At 43.2% G+C, this 18646-nt stretch overlaps 1 protein-coding gene across 3 annotated transcripts in view; it reads left to right on the forward strand.

The window, feature by feature from the left end:
• Nucleotides 1-18646, forward strand: part of TMEM98 (transmembrane protein 98) — a 170832-nt gene that overhangs the window by 104988 nt on the left and 47198 nt on the right. For 2 of the 3 annotated variants that reach the window (XM_069751515.1, XM_069751514.1), the window contains exons 2-5: nt 5946-6124; nt 8598-8729; nt 9321-9354; nt 14097-14212. In XM_069751515.1, the coding sequence (XP_069607616.1) occupies nt 5994-6124; nt 8598-8729; nt 9321-9354; nt 14097-14212 (413 nt within the window). In that variant the 5' untranslated portion in view covers nt 5946-5993. Of the gene's footprint in view, nt 1-2198; nt 2287-5945; nt 6125-8597; nt 8730-9320; nt 9355-14096; nt 14213-18646 lie in introns of those variants that run through there. The other variant, XM_069751513.1, reaches the window with a different exon arrangement.

Here is an 18646-nt window from a genome sequence, read left to right on the forward strand (position 1 = left end):
AGACCGAACAGGCTTTCCATAGCTAGGTAACCTGGATGTCGCCATGACGAACTCAGTTCGCCATATCAACGATTTAGTTCTCTTGATGACGTTGATGATGCACTGATCGGATGAGAGAGGAAGCACACTCCCTTTCCCAGCATCCTCAATGTTGCAATCGATATCGATTGCTATATTTAGGGGGTTAAACAGACAGGGGTGGGGTGGGTATATATGGGTACATCCAAGGCCATGAAGTGTCTGAATTAAGAAATATTGTGTTGGCTTGCTGGTTTCTTGTGCACAAAGAATGCGGAAAAAAAATTATTCAAAAGCAGCATCACTGATACTACTAAATCACTATGTGATCATTCACACTCGCACTGTGCTGGAACTTCTTTTTCCATCTATCAATTGCATAGCTGTATTATTCAAACACTAAAACACTCATGTTCTTCATTGCTGCAATTGTACAACAGACACTGTAGTATTTGTCCAGTGTTTTTGGCTTTCCCTGCCTATCTCTATTGCGAAGTTGTGAGCTTTGATGTTCTCTCACTATCCCTAATCATCTTACATTGGCTGCTGAACTCCCTTCCTATGCTTTTATACAGACTGTGATAGTCCTAACTTAATGACTGTGCTATACCATATGCATTATGGGAAAGGCCATGCAGCTGGCCTGAGGTCATATGAGCCTGCGCTGGCTGATGCAATCTTCTGCTCTGTGTACAATTGGGTGAGGTACCTTTCTTTTGATTCTCGCTAATCAACTTGCAATTTGCTTGAAATCCCCGGGTACATTGCCTTTAGTAAAATTCGAGACTAATTAAATTTGCATTTCTTGTAGCAATCCTTTTTTTGCATTCCTTTTCAAATATAGTTTCAATAAACTTCACAAAACTTAAACCTACCTTGATAAAAGTATAAAAAAGTTATGAAAGTTATGGCTCTTGGAGTGCGGCAAAACAAAATTGACCCCAACATTAAAACATTTTTATTGCACTGACTTATAAAATAATATATACAGTATTTATTTGGTTTTATCGCATTCATAAACATAGTATAAAGTTAACTTAAGATTTATACCACACTGTAAACAGAAAATAAATACGTAAATGCAAATAGTAATGCAGTAACTGATGTTTTTTTATAACCTCTCCTATAATGAAGTACATTATCACTAATTTATATGTAACTCAGAATATTGCCATTGCAAAAACACATTGAGGCCGGTTCATTAGAACTGGCATTTCACACTTGATGAATTCAGCGCTTATCCTCTGTAGTGTGTGTCCCTGTGCGCCTCGACAGAAATACGGAGACTGGAGAGACTGCAGTAGCGTTTCTGGTATTAGAAATCCTGGCACTTTTGCTGAATTTTACAGGCGGACATAGCCAAACCTTGGCCCACTGAGGCTTTCTCTAGCTCTGTCCAGTCTGCGGAGCTGCTTCAAATTGGTGGGAAAATGCCAAAAGTTGGAAAACTTTAGTTCAGCTCCACATTGAAAAATCACAACATGTTTAACGCCAATTTTTTTTGTGTGGCAAAAACAGTTTGATTAATCACCCCTTTCTTGTTCTATAAAGAAAAGTAATAAACTACCACTATCTTAGAATGTGATGATGAATAACAAAAATATTGCTTCTGGAGACTCATAGTAAACTACGGTTTATGAGATTTCCAAGATAACGAAAAAAGGTCCTTTTCCCCAAAAGCGCTCTAATCCCGTCCATAGGCTGTGTCTGATTTTGCTTCTCAGTTTTAATCTCTTACACAGAAACTAGCTGCAATACCATGCTTGGCCAATATACAAGGGTGGAGCTGTATAATAAGAAAAAACTGTCATCAAAAGTGCTCAGCATCCAAAAGGTTTTTGCAATATTCGCTCAAAGCACTTGTCTTAAAATAACTGGAGTTACCTTACAAACTCTCACAAGTACCTTAAAAGTGTGTGTGGAATACATTGATTTCTAACAGAATTCAAAAACAGACCTAAGTAAAAAGTAATCACATTTATTCAAGAAAAAAATCTGAAGAACAAATGTACTATCACATACAGTGATTTTCCAGGACTATAAGTCATCATTTTCTAGAGCAGTGAACCTGCCAGCAATATTGCACTGGTATGAGAGCGATTGATAACTGGAAAGAATTACGTGAATGGTAACTGGTCACTCCCCGAGTCTGTTAATGATTTAGAAAAAGACAAACGTAGGCAAGAGATGTTTACCCACTTATGTATCGGTGTGAGGCCTACACGGAAGTCACGGTTTATACAACGCAGCCTCGATGTCTGAATCTAGGTAAGAAAATCAACAAAATTAACACCCACTTAATTGGAGCAGTTAAGTAGCGGAGCAAAAGGGAGCAAAGGGAATTGTGATCTAGTTGTCGGGTGATTAGGGATAGGGACACATGATCTGCCTGGAGGCCTCATAATGATATCGACAGCTTTCCTGTCAGGTTGACTGGAGCATTGTCATCTGATATTTGCCCAATGTTTCAAGACATGGCAGAGCTGCGTACGCAAACATGTATAGTCCCTGTGGTTTCTTGTGTCAGGTACTTCTGTACGACACCATTATTGAGATATTCTCCTCTAGAATCAATGCTTCAAGTGATGGAAAATATCCCATATGCCCACAGTATGTTCCTATAGGCTTTATTGGCACCACGTTAGAGCTTTTGTTGTGTGGCCAAATGCCTTTAAAGGGGTTTTCCATTTTTGGCAATTCATACTTGTTAGGTTCCCTTGACAGTATGTAGCTCAAAAAGTGTCTCGCTGTTGGGACTCCCAGTGAGGAAACCTGGCAGTAAGGCCACGTTCACACGTTCAGCATTTGGTCAGTATTTTACCTCAGTATCTGTAAGCCAAAACCAGGAGTGGGTGATAAATACAGAAGTGGTGCATATGTTTCTATTATACTTTCCTCTGATTGTTCCATTCCTGGTTTTGGCCTACACATACTGAGGTAAAATACTGACCAAATTCTGAATGTGTAAATGTGGCCTAAATGTTAAGTTCCCTCATAGTATGTACCACAGGAAAAATTTAGCATCACAGTGTCCACAGTTTGCAACATAATGAAGAAGTTTACAACCAATGGGCGCTGTAGCTAATCTCCCTGGATGTGGACGGAAGAGAAAAATTGATGAAAGGTGGCAACGCAAGTTAGTCTGGATGGTGGATAAGCAGCCCCAAACTCCAAGATTACTAAAGGATTTTGGTTTGCAATGTAGTGCCCAGTGTCAGCAAAGTATATATAGGGATGGGCATAACAGGGAATATAAAGGGATCAGCCCAATGCATACAGTATAAAAATTGGCAAAAACAATGAAATAAAGAGGTATGCACAAAAAGGGGATCACCTTTTTCAAACCTTTATTTAATCATCAAAATGGGCAAAATATATAGAGAAACCATCAAGATAATCAAGAAATGAGGCATAAATACAGACAAAACAATAATAATGTATAATGCTTGTTAGTGTAAGAAAAAAAATCAATCCCCATTGATGGTGTGCTGCCAGTCAAAGGAACAAATAGTAAACTGAGCTGTTTATGAAACAGTATATACAAAGTATATCAACAAAAATTATCTAGGCATTTCAACACATTAGTAGGTCAATCCATACAACACTGAGTCCTGAAAACAGCCAATGACTAAATAAGGTTCATGTTCCTGAAGGCAAGATAGCGTTAAGCAGCCATGAACATCTTCATGGAAAAAGTAGTGAATGGTGAAATAAGCCCCATGCATATCGACACATATCAAGTGTCTTCCTCAGGGGTAGTCTGACCCCAAACATACTCCAAGAAGCACCCAGAAATGGATGGAAACAAAGCGCTGGAGAGTTCTGAAGTGGCCAGCAATGAGTCCGAATCTAAATCCCATTGAACATCTGTGGAGAGATCTTAAAATTGCTGTTGGGAGAAGGCACGCTTCAAATATGAGAGACCAGGAGCAGTTTGCAAAAGGAGAGTGGTCAAAAATTCCAGTAGAGAGGTGTAAGAAGCTTATTGATGGTTATAGGAAGCGATTGATTGCAGTTATTTATTCCAAAGGGTGTGCAACCAAATATTAAGTTGAGGGTGCCAACAATGTTGACTGGCCTATTTTGGGGTTTTTCTGTGAAATTGTATCCAGTTTGCCTTTTTTTCTCTGTTTTTTTTTTTTTGTGTTGTTCCAATTCACAGAAAGTAAATAAAGATGTGTGATTGCAATAATTTTCCTGGTGAAATACTTCACTTTCTGAAATAATTTCAAAGGTGCCAACACTTTTGTTCATGATTGTATATCCCCAATGCTCTCTGAATAGCACAAAAAATAGATTTTATTATACTCACATATGGTGCGGTCCGAGCCAATGGGAATTACTGGTCTTGATCTGGCGCCTCCTCAGTTCTTGCAATCGCAGTCTTCCTTCTTGCTTTGTGTGGATGACATGTCCTATGTCATCCACACAGTGTCATCTATCATGCTCCTGTGCAAGCATACTTTTTTTGCCCAGCGAAGGACATAGCAAAGTACTGTAAAGTGCATGAGCTAGGCAAGGGCATAGAGCGCTGGCGCATACACACTGGAAGACTTTGCTCTGACCTGGGCAAGGCGGAAAGAAGTACGCCTGCACAGGAGCGCGATGGAGGACACTGTGTGGATCACATAGAATGCGTCATGCATGTGAAGCAAGGAGGAGGACGGCAATCACAAGGAGAGAGGAGGCGCCAGATCAAGACCAGCGATGCCCTTCAGACTGGATAGCCCCATAGGAGAATACAATAAAAGTTACTTTTTGTGTTATGCAAAGTGCATTGGAGACATATATACAGAATTCTAGATTGCTGTGTATGAGGGCTTACAGGTTCAGGCCCTACTTTACCTTTGAAAAACCTGGTGACAGGTTCCCTTTAACACAAAAACCTGGTTCAAACAATAGGTCATTTTATGATGACTAGTTATTTGGTAATTAAAGGGAATGAGTTTTCTAAAATAGCCCCAGTGTTTACCTGTAATTTTTATCATGCCTCTGATGATAATGAAACTGCTGTAAACGCTTCTATTCTAAAATAGCACTAGCCACCATTATGGAAATGACAAGATTTGAATGAGATAAAATGAAAAAAGAAACATTGTCCATTATATTTTAAAAATATATTTAACACAAAAGCTGATTAAAGAAGCACTCCTCTCAATAATTTTTTAGCATCATAATATATTGCAATCATCATATCATATAGCACTATGTACTTACAATTGCTCATTTTACCATTCTACCCAGTTATTCCCTCTCTTTTTAATTTGGTATATGACATCATGTAATTAAAATAGATTAGCTGAATCCTTCCAAGCTCAATACAGAAACAAGAAATATCTTTCCTTTGTGTGAGTCATCACTAGAACTACAATTCTACTCTCTGCAAAATCCATGGCAGGACGGAGGAGTGGAGTAGGTGGGTCAAGGGTTGAAGAGGGGGATGATTCATGCAGTGAAATCAGATTTCCTGTTTCTGCATAGAGCTTAGAAGGATTCAGCTAGTCAGTTTTTAATCACGTGATGTCAGACCTAATGGAAAACAGAAAAATTAGCTGAGTAGATAGACAAAATGAGCAATTGTAAGTACAAAGTCCTATATAATGTCATGAATGCAATATACTAAGAAGATGAAAACTTTTGGAGAGCTTCTTTAAGTCGGTCCTTTTCTCATGACGCGTTCCTTTTAATCACCAAATAACTTGTGTGCACAAATGCAATTAAAAGTGGAATTCCACATATCTGTATAGATGGATGGTGGTACATTACCTCTGAATCATCTCCTCACATGGACACAAGGAACTCAAGTCCTACATTGGACTCCTCGTGACATTTTTTTTTAAGGTTCCACTACTATTCAGCTTCCTTGCCCCTTCTCTAATATTAGTTCACTAGTTAGTTCAGTATAATAACCTTTTCTCACTTTACAGATGATTGAGCTTCATTTCACGTGACTGGCCTGCTCAACCAGTAGAGCGATGGAGACTGTGGTAATCGTAGCTATTGGTGTGCTGGCTACCATCTTCTTGGCTTCCTTTGTGGCCCTGGTTGTGGTCTGCAGGCAACGTTACTGCCGAACAAAAAATCTTCTCACACAATACAACAACAAGTAAGAGCTGAAGTATAAATCAAAGACAACCACTGCTTTGGCCACAGATATCTGTGGCCATACCTATCACATGTTTTGGGGTCATGTCAGGGGCAACCAAATGAATAGGTGATATTATCAGTCCACAACTGGTTGTATATATTGGGTACTATCTACAATGAGTCAACGGGCTTTAGATGTGCGTGATTGGAGACTTCATAATAGAACAGCTTAATAAACATATGCAATATATTATCAAGATATATCTGAATGAGATTTGGTTTGATCATTTGACTGTGGTTACCAAGGTTTACTATACCATTGATTACTATTATTTACTACTAGCTATTGAACCTGTTCTACGCCCGGGTGGCGAGCCTTTATATTGGTATATGGTCTCCATCCTGGTATGTGCTGCTCCATCCTGCGTCCCCATCCTGTCATGTGCTGCTCCATCCTGCGTCCCCATCCTGTCATGTGCTGCTCCATCCTGCGTCCCCATCCTGTCATGTGCTGCACCCATCCTGCCTCCCCATCCTGTCATGTGCTGCACCCATCCTGCGTCCCCATCCTGTCATGTGCTGCACCCATCCTGCGTCCCCATCCTGTCATGTGCTGCACCCATCCTGCGTCCCCATCCTGTCATGTGCTGCACCCATCCTGCGCCCCCATCCTGTCATGTGCTGCACCCATCCTGCGTCCCCATCCTGTCATGTGCTGCACCCATCCTGTGTCCCCATCCTGTCATGTGCTACACCCATCCTGCGTCCCCATCCTGTCATGTGCTGCACCCATCCTGCGACCCCATCCTGTCATTTGCTGCTCCCATCCTGCGCCCCCATCCTGTCATGTGCTGCTCCCATCCTGCGCCCCCATTCTGTCATGTGCTGCTCCCATCCTGCGCCCCCATTCTGTCATGTGCTGCTCCCATCCTGCTCCCCCATTCTGTCATTTGCTGCTGCCATCCTGCACCCCCATTCTGTCATGTGCTGCCCTATTCTGTCATGTGCTGCTCCCATCCTGCGCCCCCGTTCTGTCATGTACTGCTCCCATCCTGCGCCACCGTTCTTTAATTTGCTGCTCCCATCCATATGCCCCATACACTGCTCCATAAAGGTTTATGGCCCCCATAAAATGCTCCATAGTATATGCCCCGTACACTGCTCCATAAAGGTTTATGGCCCCCATAAGATGCTCCATGGTATATGCCCCCGTACACTGCTCCATTATGGTTTATGGCCCCATAAGATGCTCCATAGTATATGCCCCCGTACACTGCTCCATTATGGTTTATGGCCCCCATAAGATGCTCCATAGTGTATGCCCCATACACTGCTCCATTATGGTTTATGGCCCCCTTAACATGCTCCATTCTATATACCCCCGTACACTGCTCCATTATGGTTGATGGCCCCCTTAACATGCTCCATTCTATATGCCCCCGTATGCTGCTGCTGCAATATAAAAAAAAAACAAAAAAAAAAAACATACTCACCTATGGTTGCTGGGGGGCCTGAGCAGGCGGGGACACCGGCGCGCTGTGGGGGTCAGGTGCCGGTATCGCCGCCAGCTCAGGCCCCCCAGCACTTACTATATTCACCTGTCCCCCGTTCCACCGCTGAGCGCCGCCATCTTCTCGGCCTGTGACTGGTCAGTCAGAGGGTGGCACCGGCGCGCATTAAGCGAGTCATCGCGCCCTCTGAACTGAAGGTCACAGGCCGAGGACCGGGAAGATGGCGGCGCTCAGCGGTGGAACGGAGGACAGGTGAATATAAGCGATACTCACCCTCCTGGCGGTCCCTGCTTCTCTGTTGGAGATCGCGGTGTGCGTTCAGTGTGAACGTATACCGCGATCTCCCGGGAGCGTCACTCTGTGAGGCCCAGACTGCGCCTGCGCAGTCTATAAAGGCTTCGGACAGAGTGACGCTCCCAGCGTTATATTATAGATACAATATAACCTTTCAATGGTTGAAATCCACATAAGCTTGCAGAAAACTCAAGTCTGTTGCGATGCATTGTGGTAACAATACATCTTACACTCATGCATTTTTATATGATGGCCACTGGTGTCAATTAGGCTTGGCCTAGAATGTCAAAGACAATCTACTGTCAATTCATTCTTGACAAGCTAACAGGAATGGAGAGTTGGCTTCACATACACAGCTCGCTCCATTCATTTATTGGGATCTCTGAAAATTGGTGGTATCTTCATTCATGACAATTTATAATAGGGCTCCTCTCTCCAGATAGGTGCAGGTTCTAGGGTAGGGACTTATGGGAATATCTAATTGATGTGCCATAAAATCCCCTTCTAAAAGTATTTCCGATGGTCCTTTTATTCAGCTGAAGGTAGAGGGGAAGCTGTAGGAGAGTCCGAACATCCACTGATAACACATCAGAAGACTATTATGAAGATAGGCCATCAATAATACAGTTCATAACATTTTTTTAAGATAAACACATATTCATGTATGTGTCTTTGTGTTCCTAAAAGGCCAACTGTGGATTTAATTGGAGCAATGGAAACTCAGTCTGAGCCTTCGGACCTAGAACTGGACGATGTTGTGATCACGAATCCACATATCGAGGCAATTTTGGAAGATGAAGATTGGATTGAAGATGCATCGTATGTTATAAATCAACACAACTTTAATTATAACATCTCATTTATTTTAGTTTGTATTAACCTCCTTTCTGATATTTAACTCTTTTCTGAAACCACCCCCTTTTTGGAGAATTTTTCAATTTCACTAGGTCATTACAAAGTATTTTCACTGTACATTACATAAAGGCATTTAGGACCTTCATAATTGGACAAACCAAATGGTTTATCTAAAATTGGTGCTCCCCTTGATATTCATTTATCATTGGCATCTAGGAAATGCAACTCAATGTTCTTCCTATATAACCAAATCTTGGATAAATTCTCACTTTATAGCATGAGCAAAACGTGTAAAAAATTCAGATCATCCAGCATTTTAGGACCTCATCTACTTTATCTTTCCTACTTGTGAATGTTTGATGTGTTCTATTATTTGGGTAATATCATGGTAACATTACTTTCCATTATTCAACTTCTCCAATAAATATCACCTCCGCATTCCCGAATTCAGTCCTATCCAAAATATATCATGTACATGTCAGATGCACAAGCTTATTTTTATATTTTTTTTTACACAGAATCACGCACTCAACATTGATTTTCTTGTTTCCGCAGTGGCCTCGTGTCTCATTGCATTTCAATTCTAAAGGTAGGTATAAAAGGGACATTTTCATTTACCCTAATATCGTTGGCACACTGTGACTGTTTTCAGTAAGGAAGGAAGGGGGACCTTCAACTATACCTGGAACCCTAAAGGTACCGTCACACTAGACGATATCGTTAGCGATCCGTGACGTTGCAGCGTCCTCGCTAGCGATATCGTCCAGTGTGACAGGCAGCAGCGATCAGGTCCCTGCTGTGCTGTCGCTGGTCGGGGAAGAAAGTCCAGAACTTTATTTCGTCGCTGGACTCCCCGCAGACATCGCTGAATCGGCGTGTGTGACACCGATTCAGCGATGTCTTCACTGGTAACCAGGGTAAACATCGGGTAACTAAGCGCAGGGCCGCGCTTAGTAACCCGATGTTTACCCTGGTTACCATCCTAAAAGTAAAAAAAACAAACAGTACATACTTACCTACAGCCGTCTGTCCTCCAGCGCTGTGCTGTGCTCTCCTCCTGTACTGGCTGTGAGCGTCGGTCAGCCGGAAAGCAGAGCGGTGACGTCACCGCTCTGCTTTCCGGCCGCTGTGCTCACACAGACAGTACAGGAGGAGTGCAGAGCACAGCGCTGGAGGACAGACGGCTGTAGGTAAGTATGAAGCGTTTGTTTTTTTTACTTTTAGGATGGTAACCAGGGTAAACATCGGGTTACTAAGCGCGGCCCTGCGCTTAGTTACCCGATGTTTACCCTGGTTACCGGCATCGTTGGTCGCTGGAGAGCGGTCTGTGTGACAGCTCTCCAGCGACCAAACAGTGACGCTGCAGCGATCCGGATCGTTGTCGGTATCGCTGCAGCGTCGCTAAGTGTGACGGTACCTTAACTAACCTTGCCCCAGGGGGGGGTCATCTTGATGGTAAATAGACCCGAGTCTCCAACCTTACTATGCTCCTGTTCTACCCTGAGCTGTCGCCTCCCCCAGGAGGCCAGTGACCGATATGTTAGTGTATAAATACATGAGACAAACAGGGGTAACACAAAGCAACTTAAAACACTCACCAAAGATAGGGAGAAGTGTATAGGGAAGGAATGGCAGGTATTAACCAAATGAGAAAATGAATTATGTGGAAAACATACACCCAAAAAACAGCACACAACAAGCTCTAGTAGCCACAATGATCTCCAATTCAGTACAGCATCTCCAAGGAGCTAGGAAGCAAAGATTTCACTTGCAAGACAGAGAGGGTCTGGCCACGTTTTAAAGGGAGAGGTAATGACCCAATCAGAAACAGCTGAAAATGGAGCTTCAAGTTTCTGACCAGCATAGAAATGGCCGATAACCTCTTCAGCACTGAAGGGAACCAAATTCATTTAATATTGGGCCCAAACACACAGGCTAAATGAAAGATATGCAATTCACAATATGCAGTGATAATAATAATAATATAGCGCCAACATATTCCGCAGCGCTTTACAGTTTAGGCTTCTTTCACACTAGCGTCGGAATCTCCCCGTAGCAATGCGTCGGGGAGAGATTCCGATGCTAGCGTTTGCTGCATTGCACAATGGAGGCAGCGGATGCATTTTTCCGGCGCATCCGCTGCTCCATTGTAAGGTGCGGGGAGGTGGGGGCGGAGTTCCGGCCGCGCATGCGCGGTCGGAAAAAGCGGTCCGTCGGGAGAAAAAAAACGTTACATGTAGGGTTTTTTTCTCCCGACGGTCCGCCAAAGCACGACGCATCCGTCGCAAGACGGATGCGAAATGTGCCAATCCGTCGCAAATGCGTCGTCAATAGAAGTCTATGGGGAAAAAACGCATCCTGCAAGCACTTTTGCAGGATGCGTTTTTTCTGCAAAACGACGCATTGTGACGGATTTAAAAAACGCTAGTGTGAAAGTAGCCTTAACAGTTTCAAACACAACAGTCATAGGTAACAACGTCAACAATACAATAAAGCAAAATAAGGCCTCTTTCACACTTCAGTTGTTTGGCGTCAGTCTAAAACCGCCATTTTCCACAAATAACAGATCTGTCATTTTTTTTGACGGATCCGTTATTTTCCCATAGACTTGCATTAGCGACAGATTGTGACGGATGGTCGTCCGTTCCATCTGCCATGCGACGGATCCGTCGAAATTTGGCGGACGTCATCTAGACATGGACGGACATTATAACGTTTTTTGTCAACGCCGAAATGGCGGATCGCGACGGATCCGTCGCGTCCGCCATTCCATAGAATGGCCGCCTATGGGCGACGGATCCATCGTGACCGTCATTTCGGCGGATCAGTCACCCCAATCCGCTTTTTCAATTGCGCATGCTCAAAAAAGTAGATACTTTTCCCAGACAACCCCCAAGTAACGGATCCGTCAAAAAAACGGATCCGTTGGAACCGTTTTCTCAACAATTGTGACAGATCCGTCGATCCGTCACTATGTCGGAAGTGACTGACGCCAAACAACTGAAGTGTGAAAGAAGCCTAAGACAACCCTGCTTGTGAGATCTTACAATCTACAATGAGGTGGGGGAGATACAAAGTACAGGTGTGTATTTACAATGATGTATTTACAATGATGGTCCAGCCATCTTCAGGGGGTGGGGGGTAGATGGAGATAGTGAATGGGCTACACACACACAAACATGAAATGACTCATTAGTTAGCATGGTAGGCCGCTCTGAACAAATGTGTTTTGAGCGAGCGCCTAAAACTATGCAAGTTGTGGATGGTCCTAATATCTTGGGGTAGAGCATTCTAGAGGATTGGTGCAGCACGGGAGAAGTCTTGGAGTCATAGTAACATAGTTAGTAAGGCCGAAAAAAGACATTTGTCCATCCAGTTCAGCCTATATTCCATCATAATAAAGTTGAGTCCAGAGTGGGAGGTACGGATTAGTGCAGAGGTTAGCCGAAAGTCATTTGCAGAGCGCAGCGGTCGGCTAGGCCGATAGACCGAAATGAGGGAGGAGATGTATTGGGGTGCCGCACTGTGGAGAGCTTTGTGGGTGAGAACAAGTACTTTGAATTGTATCCTGTAATGAATGGGCAGCCAGTGTAATGACTGGCGAAGAGTGGATGCGTCTGAGTAACGATTAGCCAGATGGACAACCCTGGCTGCCGCATTAAGGATGGACTGGAGAGAGGAAAGTCGAGTGAGGGGGAGGCCAATTAATAGAGCGTTGCAGTAGTCCAGGCGGGAGTGGATCAGGGCAACAGTGAGGGTTTTTGTTGTCTCCATGGTGAGAAAAGGGTAGATTCTAGAGATGTTCTTTAGGTGTAAGCGGCACGCGCGGGCAAGAGATTGTATGTGGGAGGTGAAGGAGAGATCGGAGTCAAACATAACACCCAGACAGCGCGCCTGCTGCTGGGGTGTTATTATGGTGCCACTGACGGAGAGGGAAATGTCAGATTTAGTGAGGTTAGTAGAAGTTGGGAGCAGAAGAAGTTCAGTTTTGGAGAGGTTGAGTTTCAGATAGAGAGCGGACATGATGCTGGAGACTGCAGAGAGACAGTCAGTGGCGTTCTGTAGTACAGTGGGGGTAAGGTCAGGGGATGACGTGTAGTTGTGTGTCATCAGCATAAAGATGGTACTGAAAGACAAATCTGCTGATGGTCTGTCCAATTGGGGCTGTGTAGAGGGAGAAGAGAAGGGGGCCAAGGACTGAGTCCTGAGGTACCCCAACAGTGAGAGGAAGAGGAGATGAAGTGGAGCCAGAGAACAGAACACTGAAGGAGCGGTCAGAAAGGTAGGAGGAGAACCAGGAGAGAGCAGTGTCCTTCATGCCTAGTGACTGCAGCCTAGAGAGTAGGAAAGGGTGGTCAACCGTGTTGAAAGCTGCAGAAAGGTCGAGGAGAATGAGCAGAGAATGGTCACCTTTACATTTTGCTGTCAGAAGGTCATTGGTCACCTTGATGAGTGCAGTTTCTATCGAATGTAGGGGGCGGAAACTGGACTGTGAAGGGTCTAGGAGGGAATCATTGGAGAGGTAACGGGTAAGGTGGGAGTAGATCAGGCGCTCCAAGAGTTTTGAGATGAAGGGGAGATTGGAGACCGGTCTGTAGTTGTTTGTGCAGGATGAGTCGAGGGTAGGTTTTTTGAGTAATGGAGTAATGATAGAGTGTTTGAAGGAGGAGGGAAAAATGTCAGAGGAGAGGGAGAGATTAAAAATTGTAGTTAGGTGAGTTGTGACGACTGGAGAGAGAGAGACTGGAGGAGGTGTGAGGGAATGGGGTCGGTGGTGCATGTAGTTGGACGAGAAGAGGAGAGGAGCTTGGAGACTTCTTCTTCTGTGATGGGATTGAATGTGGAGAGTGAGCCAGGGGAGATGCAGGGAGGGAAGGGAGTCATTGCACTGGGTGTCTGGGAGCGGATTTCCTGATGGATATTGTCTATTTTCTCTATAAAGTGCAAGGCCAGGTCATCAGCACAAATGTCTGTGATAGGGTCTTGTACTTTTGGCCTGAGGAGGGAGTGAAAGGTGTTAAAAAGTTTCTTGGGGTTGTTGGATAGTGAGGAGATCAGGGTGGTGTAGTAGGTCTGTTTGGCGAGGTGAAGGGCAGAGTTATAGGTCCTTAACATAAATTTGAAGTGTATGAAGTGATCTTCTACCCCCAGGTCTCCCAGGTTGACATGACACACTCGTGACAATCATCTCTAGTAACTTGATCCCTGAGAACAGATCTTGGAATTGGTTCTGTGTTTGCAGAGCAAGAGGAAGTCATGGTCCATTACTACAAAGGAGCCATGTATTTATTGATCTAGAAAATCCCATTAATTTGACTTTTTTCTTTATAGATATGCCATACACTGACTGAAAAGCTGGTAGCAATGACAATGGGATCAGGTGCGAAAATGAAAACTCCATCAAGTTTGAGTGACATCATTGTGGTTGCAAAAAGAATCAGTCCAAGGTAAGAAAGTTTATTAAAGGGAACCAGTCAGCAGGATTGTGCACAGTATCAGGTCAGCACCGTTATACTGATTTAAAATAATACCTTTGTTGATGAAATCCATCTTGTGGTTGTTGTTTAACCTCTATTTTCAGTTTTTAATTAATGACAAGCTTGTGCTCCAGGGCGGCCTTTGAGAGGGTCTTCATGTGGTGCTCTACTTAGGTATTCATAATGCAGACTGGTGACAGGTCACTGATCCCTCACTGACCTGCCCCTAGTTTACATAATGAATACATGTACATACTGGGAAAAAAAAAAAACTTCTGCAGGCAGGTGCCAGCTGTGGCACCTGCGCTGCAGCATAATCGCATGTATAATGTGTTAATAATAAATGTGGTTAAAGTTATCCTGATAGTTCAAAAAATCCATTTGAAAACAGCGCCTGCCGCACCTGCGCAGTGGCAGCTATTGAGCAGGCGCTGGCGGCATCATCTTGCTAGAGAAAAAAAAAATCCTCCTCCAGGATGGCACCTTCACAATAGCAGCTATTAACCCCTTCACACCGAAGTATGTTTCACATTCCTGACCAGTGTCACTTTAGGGGGCTCTGCTGGATCATCTTTGTGCCATCTACCCTACTTATTATTAGCTGTTGGTAAGCGCTATTTCATATATATTTATTTGAAAGACCACATGGTCATATTATGCTTGCATTTTAGTGATAGAACGCCTTCCACTTTTACTTGCTCTTGTCGATAATGGGGTATGTAGCACTAGTGATCTTTTACATCTTCCTTTTTCATCTTTATTATTGTGTGCTTTGCATTTAGTTTTACTATATATGTTAATAATAAAATATTATTTTTTAACCTAATTACTCCTCTTTCTCCAATTTTTTTTCCAGCGTTCCTTTATGTGGTTATTACTCCGGAATGCTTCAACATATTTCAATGATTCTGAGAAACATTGTACTTCATGATAGTAGTAAATTTAGGTCAATATAATAAGCATTTTTTATGACAATATCAAACATTAGCAGAAAGGGAAACATTTTTTTAATTTTTAATTTTTTTTAATGTTTTTTTATTAGGAAGTTAGAATGGTTAAAAATGATTTTTTCATATAAAATTTTCAAATCCTATAGGGTTCGATATGTCAGAAAATCCCCAAACAAGACCCCATTGTTAAAACAGCACCCCTCACAGTATTCAAAACCACATTCAGGAAGTTTGTTAACCCTTGACTAATAACAAATTGGAAAAAAAATAATGAAAATTTATGTTGCAAATTTCCCACGGCGCTTGCGCTGACGTCAGAAAGGTGAAGTGAGTTCATTGGATGTGAACGTGCAGGACCTGTCTGATGGCACCGTGAGCAGAACTTTCTCACGATCGAGGTGCCGTCAGATAGGTAATAGGAGTTCACAGAGAGACACTGACCAAATAGTTCTCAGTGTCTGCTGGATGACAGACTGTATGGTCGCATCATGCAGCCTGCCATCTAAATGTAGCAGAGGTAGACCCGTTGTGGGACAAATGGATTAGCAGCATCTCTGTGAAAAGGTGAGGAATATTGTTGTTTGTTTTTTTTTAACTCTTTTGCAGATGTCGAGGGCATTGGGGGAATGAGCGAGGTCGTAATTATGGTTTAATTAAGATTATTAAAGGAGTCTGTCATTCTTTCAATTAAAGGACTTTTTCTGGGTGTCTGTGTTTTCATACAATGTGACTATGGGGTTAGTAATGGTGGTGTCTTTTTGATGCGTCTCCATTACTAACCTCGGGGCTTGATGTCACCTGACAATACAAAGGTAACATCCATCCCCCAACTATCATCCCATTTGCCAACCCTACAGGGCAAGTGGGAAGAGCGAAACTAAGTACCAGAATTGGCACATCTTAACCCCTTAATCCCATATGACGTACTATCCCATCAAGGTGACCTGGGACTTAATTCCCAGTGACGCGATAGTACGTCATAGTGGATCGACCGCGCTCACGGGGGGAGCGTGGCCGATCGCGGCCGGGTGTCAGCTGACTATCGCAGCTGACATCCGGCACTATGTGCCAGGAGCAGTCACGGACCGCTCCCAGCATATTAACCCCCGGCACACCGCGATCAAACATGATCGCGGTGTGGCGGCAGTATAGGGAAGCATCGCGCAGGGAGGGGGCTCCCTGCGGGCTTCCCTGAGACCCCCGGTATAAGGCGATGTACTCATCTTGTACCGAGCATCTCCTCCCTGCAGGCCCCGGATCCAAAATGGCCGCGGGGCTACTTCCGGGTCCTGCAGGGAGTACTTCCGTCTTCCGGGTCCAGAATAGGCTCTGTTACCTAGCAGCAGGGCACGCCAGATCGCTGATCTGACACAGAGCTCTGCAAAGTGTCAGATCAGTGATCTGTCACTATACAGTGATGTCCCCCCTGGGACAAAGTAAAAAAAAAAATTTTTTAGATGTGTAAAAAAAATAAAAATAAAAATTCCTAAATAAAGAAAAAAAAAAAATATTGTTCCCATAAATATATTTCTTTATCTAAATAATAAAAACACAATAAAAGTACACATATTTAGTATCGCCGCGTCCGTAACGACCCCACCTATAAAACTGTCCCACTAGTTAACCCCTTCAGTGAACACTAAAAAAAAAAGGCAAAAAACCACGCTTTATTATCATACCGCCGAACAAAGAGTGGAATAACACGCGATCAAAAAGACGGATATAAATAACCATGATACCGCTGAAAACGTCATCTTATCTCGCAAAAAATGAGCCGCCATACAGCATCATCAGCGAAAAAATAAAAAAAGTTACAGTCCTCAGAATAAAGCGATGCAAAAATAATTATTTTTTCTATAAAATAGTTTTTATCGTAAAAAAAGTGCCAAAACATAAAAAAAGATATAAATGAGGTATCGCTGTAAACGTACTGACCCGAAGAATAAAACTGCTTTATCCATTTTACCAAACGCAGAACGGTATAAACACCCCCCCCCCCCCCAAAAGAAGTTTATGAATAGCTGGTTTTTGGTCATTCTGCCTCACAAAAAAATCGGAATAAAAAGCGATCAAAAAATGTCACATTCCCGAAAATGTTACCAATAAAAATGTCAACTCGTCCCGCAAAAAACAAGACATCACATGACTCTGTGGACCAAAATATGGAAAAATTATAGGTCTCAAAATGTGGTAACGCAAAAAATATTTTTTGCAATAAAAAGCGTCTTTTAGTGTGTGACGGCTGCCAATCATAAAAATCCGCTAAAAAACCCACTATAAAAGTAAATCAAACCCCCCTTCTTCACCCCCTTAGTTAGGGAAACATAAAAAAAATTAAAAATGTATTTATTTCCATTTTCCCATTAGGGTTAGGGCTAGGGTTAGGGTTAAGGCTAGGGTTAGGGTTGGGGCTAGGGTTGGGGCTCGGGTTAGGGCTAGGGTTAGTGCTAGGGTTAGGGCTTCGGTTGGGGTTAGGGTTAGGGCTAGGGTTAGGGCTGGTGTTAGGGTTATGGTTGGGGTTGGGGCTAAAGTTAGGGTTGGGGCCAAAGTTAGGGTTAGGGTTGGGGCTAAAGTTAGGGTTGAGGCTAAGGTTAGGGTTACATTTACGGTTGGGATTAGGGTTAGCGGTGTGTCAGGGTTAGGGGTGTGGTTAGGGTTATGGTTGGGATTAGGGTTAGAGGTGTGTTGGGGTTAGGGTTTCACTTAGAATTGGGGGTTTCCACTGTTTAGGCACATCAGGGCTCTCCAAACGCGACATGGCGTCCGATCTCAATTCCAGCCAATTCTGCGTTGAAAAAGTAAAACAGTGCTCCTTCCCTTCCGAGCTCTCCCGTGCGCCCAAACAGGGGTTTACCCCAACATATGGGGTATCAGCATACTCAGCACAAATTGGACAACAACTATTGGGCTCCAATTTCTCTTGTTACCCTTGGGAAAATAAAAATTTGGGGGTCTAAAAAAACATTTTTGTGGGAAATATTTTTTTTTATTTTCACGACTCTGCGTTATAAACTGTAGTGAAACACTTGGGGGTTCAAAGCTGTCAAAACACATTATTATTATTATTATTTATTATAGCGCCATTTATTCCATGGCGCTTTACATGTGAGGAGGGGTATACATAATAAACAAGTACAATAATCTTGAACAATACAATTAACAACTGGTACAGGAGGAGAGAGGACCCTGCCCGCGAGGGCTCACAATCACATCTAGATAAGTTCCTTAGGGGGTCTACTTTCCAAAATGGTGTCACTTCTGGGGGATTCTACTGTTTAGGTGCATCAGGGGCTCTGCAAATGCAACGTGATGCCTGCAGACCAATAATAATAATAATAATTTTATTTATATAGCGCCAACATATTCCGCAGCGCTTTACAAATTATAGAGGGGACTTGTACAGACAATAGACATTACAGCATAACAGAAATACAGTTCAAAACAGATACCAGGA

The sequence above is a fragment of the Ranitomeya imitator genome, chromosome 2 (assembly GCF_032444005.1).
Source record: "Ranitomeya imitator isolate aRanImi1 chromosome 2, aRanImi1.pri, whole genome shotgun sequence".
Classification (NCBI taxonomy): Eukaryota; Metazoa; Chordata; class Amphibia; order Anura; family Dendrobatidae; genus Ranitomeya; species Ranitomeya imitator.